The sequence below is a fragment of the Sphaeramia orbicularis genome, chromosome 16 (assembly GCF_902148855.1).
Source record: "Sphaeramia orbicularis chromosome 16, fSphaOr1.1, whole genome shotgun sequence".
NCBI classification, from domain to species: Eukaryota; Metazoa; Chordata; class Actinopteri; order Kurtiformes; family Apogonidae; genus Sphaeramia; species Sphaeramia orbicularis.
Window position 1 is genome coordinate 23,405,526 of NC_043972.1, and position 12,235 is coordinate 23,417,760.

The 12,235-nt window shown below is 37.8% G+C and overlaps 1 protein-coding gene across 1 annotated transcript in view; it reads left to right on the plus strand.

Moving 5' to 3' along the window:
- Positions 1–8,791, plus strand: part of trmt11 (tRNA methyltransferase 11) — a 63,113-nt gene extending 54,322 nt beyond the window's left edge. The window contains exon 13 of the mRNA XM_030157751.1: positions 7,456–8,791. Coding sequence (XP_030013611.1) covers positions 7,456–7,473 — 18 coding nt within the window. The 3' untranslated portion in view covers positions 7,474–8,791. The remainder of the gene's footprint in view (positions 1–7,455) is intronic.
- The last annotated feature ends 3,444 nt before the right edge of the window (positions 8,792–12,235 follow it).

The following is a 12,235-nucleotide window of genomic DNA, read 5'->3' on the forward strand; positions in this document are numbered from 1 at the left end:
ACAAAACAGTCATAAAGAGGACTGATTGCTAGACAAAAAGTTCTGTTGTTGACATTGACAACACATTTGCATTTTATAGCTATGATAATGTTTTTCATTTTCAGTAAGTTTTTCTATTTTATATGATGTTATAATAGTAATATGTGCTTTTTTTTAAACTGCAAGTAGAGGTTACTTGTTTGCTTTCCCATAATTAAAAAAGTCAAATCAGCATTTTAATCAAAGTCTTGTTTTTTATACATATAGCTGTACTTCTACTTGAGGAAATATGTGTACTTTTGGCCCATCTTCTAAACTTACAGCACAAAAGACCATGTTGTTATAAATTTGTGATATATTTGTATTTCACTGAAAATAATCAGATATCTTACATTTTCCTTTCTATAAAGCAACAGATGAGTCCTAAACAACCTGTATTATTTCTGTAAGTCATGGTTATTATCATCAAACAGCACATTATACCCAGATTAAAAGGCTTGACCAGTAGAGGGCAATGCAGTTAAAACTACAATAACTGATGTCTCACTCCCACTCCAACACACAAAACAGATCCATTATCTCTGTTGCTTTTAAGGAAGACATATTAGTTGAACAAAGAAAGAAACTAAAGCAAATGAAGCTGTGGTGTGTCTTATAACAGCAGAGAGACAAGGGAGGTGGTTGTAAATCATGACACACATGACCCATCATTATGTTCAAGGCAAAAGCAGTTCACAATTGTGGTGAAGATCTCCATCCCCTCGACTGCCATTCATCTGTGCACTTCACTTTGTGAGGGAAGTTGCTTTATCTCAGACTGAATTATGCATTTTCAGAGAGCTGGAGGTGAACAGCTTAAGGAAAGACACACTGCAAGATGCAAAAGGGAGAAATGGATGAAAAAGTGACCAGCTGGGTGAAACTAACCAGACTTGGCACTGCAAATCGCTAAAGACATCCATCAAAACAACAAACTCCAACACATATGTTTTTATTGCTTCTTTCTCCTCCTTTTTCACCATTTGGAAGATTTTATTCTTTTTTTTCACAGTTTGGCCTAAGAAAAACAACTTCAATCACACAATAAACTCCAGAAACACTTTACACTAAAACAGGATGCCTTCACTTTATATTAGTTTTGCAATTACTCTCTGGCCAGTTTTATTGACTTCTTTTTCTTTTTCATTGAGATTCCAGTAAACCTAAAAAGGTAAAATTATATAAATGACATAGTGAGTTTTTACAGGTTGGGTGTAAGATGAGTGAAATAAAGTAGGATGACATTTTCAGTCTCATCAACAAAAACAAATAAAATAGATGGTATAGCTGCCAGGTGTGAAAAAGCAGCATATAAACTAGAAGTTATGGCAAATTGTCTCTTCTTCAAGTGGCTTTGTTTCTGCATCAGTTTTACTGATGTCACTTCATGTCCTTATTTACATGCCAGTAAGTAGATACATGAAATGCTATTGTATAATGCAATCAAATTATGAATGTCACTAATCCATTACAGTTACAGCAAGAAAATATGTAATAAGATATAACTGTTATTAATCACATGCTGATCATTAGAAATGGTTACATCTGTATATATTATTATATGGTCAGAAGTCTATAAGCAGAATATAAAAGGTATGGCATGTACCTTCAATGTCTTTGATTTGTACTGAGAGCCATGGAAAGCAATTAGTTCCAAAGGGAAAAAAAGACAAAAGAAGACATTTCTTTATGACTAGAACTTTGAGAATTAAATACCGTAACTGAAGACTTTATTTTTTTTTTTTACTATAAATAGTGTCTGTGGACTTCACCTAATGTTGGTTTTAGGTATCTGAACCAGCCTAAGTTTAGTAAGTTACATTGCTGTGGTGAATTGATTAAAATTGTTTCTACACTATAACTATTCAGCCATGAAGTACACGTTGTTATGATCAATGTTTAAAATATCTCCATTTTGGTTTTTATCCACTCCTACCCACATTCCGTTCACATTTGCCTCAAGAATGTGCATGAGCTGTTCCAGCACAAACATTTTTTTCTATGATTGATCCAGTCTCTGAAGATTTCTTGAATGACAGTTGAATGACTGGTCTGAGTTGTCAGAGAGAGAGAGAGAGAGAGAGAGAGAGAGAGAGAGAGAGAGAGAGAGAGAGAGAGCTGTTGTTTAGACAGGTAATGGGCTGAGAGAAACACGACCACAGAAACCACTGTTACGCCTGATCTGATTACATATCAGTGTGTGTGCATCTACCTCTGTGCATGTGTGCAGGCATTTCCATGAACACAGTGTGTCCATGCATGTTATTTTGTATGTGTGTAGCTGCTGGTTTTTCTGCAGACATATTTTGTGTATGTGTGTGTGTGTGTGTGTGTGTGTGTGTGTGTGTGTGTGTGTGTGTGTGTGTGCATGCGTGTGCATGTGTGTGTGTCTGTGTGCGCTCACCATAACATAACAGCAGGTTATGAGGTTAGAGTGCCTGTGTTTATTTGTTTGCCTAGCTGATGCCCTTACGCAGGGCACTCAGCTTGTGGTTCATTTAACACATCCACATATTTACACAGCTGGATATGAACTGATAGGGAGACACTTGTGGTCAAGCAGTTTAATGTTAATGCTAAAGGAGAAGCACAAATGAAGTGTGACATCCTGGTCATTATTTCTCTTTTTTGTCTTTGAATATTTTGAATATTTGCCTCTAACTGAAGTGGTAAAACAAAATTTTACAACTATGAATTTCCGCAAACCATAAAATACATATAACTAGAGCTGAGCAACCTGGCAAAAGAATATATAAAGAACTTTCGAGGCTGCATCATAACCCACAATCTGAATCACTATTTTGTCACTTTCAACAAAATATAGTGAAATATAGTTAAGTTACAACCAACATGTCAGATATTTTTCTGCGTAGTCTGTGTGATGGCTTTGTGTTGTTATTAGCTGACTACAGACTCTTCATACATCTGTGACAGCTGCAGTGTTGTCATTAATTGCTTCCATTAACTGACTGTTGCATCTGACTTTTATGTAGAATAAACATTTTTACAGTCAGACATAACTTTAAAGCATCTTTGTATTGCAAATTCACTGCACATCAGTATTCAGAAGCAGGACCAGCAGCTGACAGATTCAGCTGCTATTCTTTCATGCCATCATTTCTTCAGCAGCAGCAAAACAACACATTACACAAACTGTATAAATCAAGTATAAACACACTGAAATAAACTCACCAGTTTAGCAACCTGTGCTAACACTAATGTTACAAACCCACAACTTATTGGAATGCTCTTTGTAAATACTGAAATTACACTAATAAACAAGGCATTTAAAACAATGTTAGGTAGAAAGGAAAGTTTTATTAGCATTGTTATTTTTTGGTTTTTTTTTTTAGCAACATGAATACAATCACTCAGAGAAGTAGCTGAAGTCCTGCATCAGCTAATGGGGATCCTAATAAATAAATAAATAAATAAATAAATAAATAAAAGTGAACAGCTGAACCAGACATATTTATTGTATCCCCTGTAATATTTTTCAACTGTCTCAGAAACTACACTAATTTCTAAAACTTCAATATTTTTAGGGTCAGAGTAATGGCGGAAATGATGTTTATTGTGCATGAATTAGATATTTTTATATGTTATGTGAGCACTTGTTTAGAGTTAGTGAACAAGACCAGGGCTTGGTTTAAAGATTCAGTGTGTGCACTATTTAGTGGGATTTAACAAGATCCAGTTGCAGAAATGAAATACATCATTCTTAATAATGTTTTTGGACATTTGAAAGAACTTAAATAGAGAAGAATTCTTGTGCATTCATTTGCTTAAAATAAAAGCTTGTGTGTACAGAGAGAGCAGCCCTTCGACAGAATCCTCTGTTTCTACAGTAGCTCTGAAAGGGCATCCTCTACTTATTCTCATCATTTTATGCTGGGTAGCATCCAGTGTTAACATGTCTTACCATCGTCCCTATTTGGGTGTGGGCAAGAGTTATTAATGTTTCAACCAAAAAGCCTAAAAGGGACACAAGCAATGAATTTAGCACAGGTTAACAGCAGGTGTGTAGTTAGCTTGGAGCTCTGAGTAGCTTAGCTCAGAGAGTCAAAAGACAATGAAGTGGCTGTTTCCACACTAAATATTACACTTTTAACTTTTAATGAAGTCTGTGAAATTTGATGCACTGTTTATTTAGTAATATTTAACCCTTTCATGCATCATGGTCACTACAGTGGACAGCTGTTCTTTTGTATATTCACTGGTTTTGTTGTTTTAGTTCCATATCAGCCAACACAGTGGATGCTTATGCATCATCCCAAACACTGCAATTCATACCATTACTCTTAACTTTGCTATTCTTGATAAACCTGATCTAAACGAACATGTTTTAGGGTAAATCAATTGCTGATTGTTATTAGACTGAAATTAACAGTTTCTCTTATACAAAAAGTTTTTTTTTGCATATTATCTCCATGAAGTGAGTAACAACTAGTATTAGAGTACACTAAAATGTGAGAAAACGGCATTAGCGGCATTAAAAATGCTTTTATTTCATAGTTTTCATACAGTATATCACTTTCTAATGATGGGCTTTAAATAAAGGTTTCTTTGCTTCAAAAATTAAACGCATGGTGTCCCACTGAGTGGACATTTTTGTAACTCCATGAAAAATAGGTTCATTAAAAAATTTCACTTGCATTGTTTTTTTCATGCCTAAAGAGGAATAAAATCACTCAAGAAAAAAATATTGACAAAGGTTCTTATAATTCATGCATGAAGGGGTTAAACCAAACTGTGATGAATATCTGGATTCTAATCAATGTGTTTTCATTGCATTTACTACATTTGGATGTATAGTTCACGCTCTCAAAGTCCTGGATTGTATGTATCCCCCATTGACTCCAAAGACCCTACTTGGGTGCCTGAGTTTGTTAGTTGATTATGTGTTTGGTTCAGAAAAACAGAAGACATATGTGGGTATCTGTAGTTTGCAGTAATATACAATGGTGACAATTGACTCTGGGGTTATATTTTTAGGTTCTAATTTTAATTCCAATGTCCTTCACTTGTTTAACTCTACCCACTACACCCACCTCCCACCCTCTCCCCTGTTATACCTTCCTCAAATTCCCCACCTCCTATAATCCTCACCCCACTTCCCAGTGTCACCTGCCTTGTTGCATTGCCTGCATACATACAAAGGCCACATGGAGGGTCTGCTTCTAATCTCCACATGCCGGGGTCTCCATTTGTTTTGCTTGTCCAGGACCCTACAATGCAGTTTCCAGTGCCCAGGGCCCACTCAGTGCAGATTTAATTAGATAAGGGGACTGGTGGAAAGTGCTGGAGAATTGAAATTGGACATGGGGGTTTTACGAGGAGGGCTAGTTGGTGCTTGGCACTGCATGATCCCCAACGCAACAATGCACCTCACACTGAGAGGGGCAATGAGAAAGGGGAAAGTAGTGGGATGGGAATGAAGAATGGAGATGGCATACTTAATTCTACCCTGGAAGTCACTAAGGGTGTGTACACCTATTGTGTTCCCTATAGGCTGCTAGATCCATAGCTAATCATGCCACAAAGTCTATAACCTGCACAATCTGGAAAGACTATGAAATTAGCATGATCCATTCATTTTGGGGGTAAAAATACAAAGGGTTCCTTAAAACACACGCCAGTGCTTTGAACGGTGTCAGTATGTTCATATGCTATACTCAAAAGTGTTTTCCGCATCATATCTGTCATCACAGCATTAAAGCAATTCATATAGAGAACAGATGGAAAGTGTCAATAAATGAATAATGGACAGAGCAGCGTTATGTAAGTGAGAAAAAGAAGACAGAATGGACATACACAAAATATTGGACAGAGAAAAGAAGTGTTCCCCTTTGATGATGAATGAGCGGCTGCACCGAATGAGTAGAACAAGTGTTTAGTGGCTGTTGTGACCCTGGGCAAACATCTTGCCATCATGTAACTGCAGCTGCTGGATTTCTTAGCCAGAGTATGACTATTAGCACCATGACTCAGCTGGGTTTGATTACAGAGCACAGGCTGTACCAGATAGTCACTGGGATTATTGGACTGCAACTGGCAGGTGGAGGATGTTTTGATATCATTACTGTTAATTCTTAATGAATGTCATCTTTTTTTTCCTGTTGTATTCGTGACTTATGAAGGGAAAAGGAATGACTTACCTGCACGTACCTGCACTTTATCATCAGTCTGCTATAAACACTTGTAATGACATAATGGCATAGCAGTAAACTGCTCAGTATGAGTGAAACAGTACACTATTGATCAGTTCCCCTGCAGGAGCACTCAAGACTTTAAACATTACACAGATTTTCAAGAGGCAGGAAAGAGCGTTAGTCATTCTGAGTCATTGTTCTTGCTGTATTGTGTCCTGCTGATCTTGATGATGAAGGTTTAGCAGTTATATAATCATGATGACAGCGATGAAAATATTTTCCCTTCTTGTAGCTCTGTCTTCTTCAGATGAGATGTAGTGTATTTGTGCATATTTACAGTGACATGATTCCTCCAGTCTATCATGAAGGTTTGTCTTTGTCCTATAACCACATACATATATTCATATTTTATTAGCAGCACATGTGAATTAACCAGTAAACTCTGTGTATGGGTATAGCTGTTTTGATGCGCTGCTCCTTGTAGCACATCTCCTGCCAGGCTTTATGCTGAATAACAGTGGTTTGAACTAAACAAGATACAATTCCACTTCAAGGGCAGTGGTATAATTGTGGAGCATCCTGTGCTTTGTGGTCTGAGAAACGACTTGTCTTTCCGTCACTGCCTAAAGCCCCTCCTCCCCCCTTGTCTATGGGATCCCATACAGTGGGTTTTTATCTTTTTCCTTTAAGCTACAACCTTATTTCCCCCCACTTGTTCCTCTTCTTTTTCAATTTATCTCTATTAAGTTGCCTCCTCGCTGTACGTGCAATCAGCCAGTTTCAAGCTTAATACTCTGAGGACGCACATGTTTCTTCATTCATACAGTATTTACACATTTGGTTTTGGAATCTAATGATTTGTATGGAATGTGTGATACCTTTCAGGCATCAGAAAAGTGCACATCAGGGTTTCCCATCAGAAAATTTGTCTGAAGTCAAGAAGGTCAATACAAAACTTTGCTTTCAGTTAAATGAGTTCCTGAAAAACCTTCCATATAACTCCATAAAATAATGACGTACAGCCCGATTAATTACTCTGAATCTGAACCACTTGCACTTGGTTAATATCCTGTAAAGGTACGTTAACTAGGTGTCTCTCTGTTTGGTATTATTGAGCAGTTAAATATCCATCAGAGTATCACATATCTTGGAATAAATCAGGAAGTGTCCTAATGATAAAATGTCTAACATTTTCAAAGCACAATACATGAGTATCACTTTTCCGCCGTCAGACATCACAGACTTGTTGTCCTGTGTGAACTGTTCTCTGTGTTTATCTTTACAGATTCCAGACTCTTGCTGAAAGGACAGTGGCCAAACATCTGTGTGCTGGCACTGAGCAGCGACAGGTCTACTGCAGATTGGTAATGTGCATGGAAAAACACACTCACATACACACGCCTCTGCGCATAGAGGTGCTCCATCACATACAGCATAAAAATCTACGTCCAGAAACACTCACTGATATGTATTTAGCAGGTGCTCAATAAGTCAACTTTCAACACAGACTCAGAGAGGTGTAGCAGCTGGAGAGGCATGCTGAAAATCAAACACACCTTCTGTCCACTCACAGCTCACCTTGAGACCGCCGGCTAGAAAGAAAACAATAAAGGCAAGCATGACAAATCCTGTTGCAAACCTACTCAGTCCTTGAAACTCAAGATGTGAATGCAAAATTAAGTTAGAAAGACCACAAATCAGGAAAAAAAGGTTATCACCCAATTTCCAGGACACAGATGTGATTGTTTTACTGTAGCTGCGATACTGTTCCAGTTGGCGGCTGTTTTTAAGACTAAGATGTTATTAAGCCTCTCCCACTCATGTTTTTCTTTTATGAACATTGTATATCTACGACTGAAACCATTTTCCACTGTTCGGGATGAGATGGACCACCTGCTGTTCGTGTGCTGTGCTGAAATTCATTCCAACATAAAGATTTTATTCACTGTTACAAAAGTGTCAAGGCCACTGAAAGACAGACTGTGATAGTGATGATGGTTACCAAACTCAAATCTCTCCTTATATGTTTGTGTGTCTTTTTTTGGCCTTACTTTTCTCTTCTGTCTGCATTTTGGCTGCAGTAAATTGCATTATGTCAAGAAACCAGACATGATGACTATTCATGACAGAGATAATAACACTGAGGACAAGGCATAGTAGTTGATATTCACAGACCACTGCATAATCATATTCTTAAAGAGCCCAAGTAACGCTGATCTGACAGCATTGTTTTGATGTTCTCTTTTTTCCCTGTGAAAAACAGCAGGTTTGTGTTTGGGCAGATGGACGGGAGTTGGCTGATGCTCCCTGGGGATGAAATCAACTCTGCCGTAGACCGAGGTCCATGTTTATCTTTGGGCTTTATTAGATGTTGATGTTGGCCGTGTGAGAGGACCACTTGTTTAAAAAACTATTTTTAAGGGAAAAGGGAAAATAGAGAGAGAGAGAAAGAGGTGGACTGAGAAGAAGGAGAGAAGGCAAGACAGTGAGTGCACTTTTTTTTGGATTTCATCAACTGTACATCTAGATAAAAAAAAAAAAAAAAGACATACATGAAGGAATTCATTCCTCGTGTTGCTCATAGTACATGTTGTTCCAGAGCTTAAGGAACAAAGCTAAGGTTTTGTGTTTGCACAGAAGGAAGTTCATAGTGAAGCATTCTGTCTAAGGTCAAGGTGACCTGCTGCTTACCTGTTGGTGCTTACTTCATCTAAGTTCTGGCCACAAGCAGGTCGTGCAGCTGCTAAACCATACCCCAGCACAGCACGTAATCTGACCCTGTATTATGTGTGTGTGTGAAGGTGTTACACTATGTGTGCTTTGTCAGCACTTGGAAAACACACTGGTTTGAACTACACCTACAGCGGAACTGTGAGAGATGTTTTTGGTTGCCTTCCATTTAAACAAGCATTAGTCGTTTCTTCAAACCACGTGTAGAAAGCTGCCTTCATGCAGCACGCTAGGGCATTTTCAGCCTTCCAGTGCGTAGTAACAACACATACAGACGTTCAGACCATCACTATGGATATTTCTGTTTGTTAAACCTAACTCGTATTTTTTTGGTCACGATGAAAGTCTTTATTGTGCAGAACTTGCTTTTTTGCACAACCAGAAAACCAGTGACCAGTGCTTACTCTGAAAGCAGACATTTCCCACTCTCACCCAGACGAAAAACAGCTGCCTAAGGATTTTCAGAGGTATCATTATTCAAATCACCTGTGCAAGTTTGCAAAACAGATCTAGTTGTGCAAGACTGCCAAAAACTAAAGTATCAAAGGTGAAAGCTAAGGAGAAAGAAGTGTACAAATTATTTAGAATTTGACAAATTTGATGTTGGAGACAGAGAAAGATGAGAAGATCAGAAGAAGGAAAAATAACCAGAAAAAGAAAATCAGAAACAGGGAGTACGATGTAATTCTGATTGCCAGAGGTGCACCTGAGTGCTGTTTAATGATGACTCATGGGAAAACAAACCGCAGATCCAATGGGCTGCAGCCACAGCTGGCAGACCTTTGGGTATCGCTGCCATGTTGTGTCAAACTGCAGTGATGTGGGGAGACCCCAGCAGACAGGCTCTCTCCAGCTTTTTGCTTTTCCCAAAAACACTTTCATGTTTTAGGCAATATACTGTATATCGATATATTTACACCAACTGCATGTTACTGTTACAAAGCATGTGGATGACAGACAACCAAAAGACAAGCCAGAAGACAGGCATATAGAATAGAATAGAATAGAATAGAATAGAATAGAATAGAATAGAATAGAATAGAATAGAATAGAATAGAATAGAATAGAATAGAATTGGACATTTCTGGGAAAGTTAAATTTGATCGGTATGCAGACATGCAGACAGTCCAACTAGAAAACAAACAGACATACAGACTTGTTAAAAGGACATGTGGAAACATACACAAAACAACAAAGTAAAGTGACAAATGGATGAATGAAGAACCGAGTGAGGAATGTGGATGTGATAGTTTAATGGATGGATGTGAGAGAACACAGATTAACATGGGAAATGAAAGACGAATAGATAGCGGATCTAATGGCAGGATGCATTGCCGAACTTAGACACTGACAGACAAACAGAAGCAAGCTCTATAGACACAGGTGTACAGAAAATGTAATTATCTCTTCATTTTGGATGTGACGATCCCTTTGTGACAAGTGATGGTGTATAAAAACACATTTAGAAAGATGTATTTTTAGGCTGATTTTCCGGGAAAAGAGACTTGTGCATTGTGGGATGTCCACATGATCTACAGTGAATACAGGACAGAATTAAGAGAATCCAATGTGTTTGCACTTGCCTGTTCCTTTATGTGTGTTTGTTTATGTATGAACATATGTGCATGCTGTGCATAGTGTATGTGTAAAATACATCTATGTCATCTAAGCAGGTTTTCATGCTTGTTCAGTCCAAGACAGAACATGTTTGGCCAAGAATAGAGGTCATGTTTGGTGCCAAACTAAACAAAGAGGTGTATCTGCTTTCCCTGCAAGAAAAAAAAAAAACTGGCAGCTCACTGCTGTCCACTGGATTCAGTTAAAACATGTTTTTGTCCAGGCTTTTTGTTGTTAACACCTTGCACAGATTGGATCAGTTAGCTTTCAGCTGTAATAATGATATTGTTGAGTTGCAATTTTAAATATTTGCTCTGATTAAGCTGCTTTACAGAAGCAAGCTGCCTTTACCAGCAACAGAGAACTAAAAACTGAAAAGTGCAATGTGTAACAATTTGAAAACATTATTTTTTTCCTTTTCCAATGTGTGGAAAGACTAGAATGTATCTAAAGTCAGCACCTTCCCTAACTTTATTAACTGCCTGTAACACAGACTCCAACACAAACTCCATAAACACATGGGTGACAGTGCTGACTTTTGCTCTCTTTAGGGTCACTTATATCATTAATAACAAGGATTTTCTGAATGTTACCACCAAAACCTTTAAGGCTTAAGGTAATGTACCTAAAACATTTGCAGATGCATTCTTTGAAAAATGATAAGGCATCAGAGGCTTCATTCATTATTCTTTGTCAGATGATTTGTAACATGCTAATAGATGTTATGTCTCTCATATAGCAGTAGCTCAAGCTAAAAGCTCTGCAACTTGATGGAAATGACAGAAAAGGAGAGATTAAAAGGAATAATTGGATGAGGAAAAAGTAGTGGTCCTCATGGTCATTACTGATGGTTCACTAAAATGAACGTCTCTGTTTTCCTTCTCACCCTCTCCCCATTTCTGTCTATCCCCACCTCCCCCATCTGTCATCCTGCTGTTATTTATTACCTCTGTCCTCAATCCCCAGGGTTTATTTACCTGCTTTGAAACCCCTTTACCAAATGTGTGTGTGTGCTTCGAGGGGGTGTATTAATGGGGTGAAGAAAGCAAGAGTATTGGCTGGGGGAGTCGGTGCACACGAGGCCAGTCCCTGAATCCCTGTATGTCTTTTTTTTGCTTTTTCCTAACATGCTCCTCATGTTTGCTCTCATCATATAAAACTGGACTCTCAGGAACACCCAGTCCATCTGATCCTGATCATCCTGAGACCCTGATGTACAAAGTCATTGGGTAAGATATACCAAATAACCTCATCTGTATCACTTGTTCATGTATTTTATTTGTTTATTTGGTTTTTGTCCATGTTCTTTTCAGAAGCTCAGTTGCACAAGACACTGCACAATATAGTTTAACCTGTTACATGCAGTTGTGGAAAAAATATTAACATATTTACTCAAATAGACGTACAAATACCACTCTGTGAAAATATTCCACTACAAGCTCACATTTCAAAAAGTTATGTAACAATATTATGCAAGTATTATCAGCAACATGGGTTTAGCATTTTACTATTAAACATCATGTTTTAGATTAATTTTATTGCTTCATTAATGTGTATCTTATCATTCACTGCTTTAGGTAATTTTTTTAGACTTTACATACCAGAGGCGATTTCTCATAGACTGCAAGGGAAGCTTGGCTTCCCCTAAAATTATGAAAAGTAAATGGTTAAATATGTATGGTGTTATGACCATAGGTCATAATTTGGCTATTTGTGTT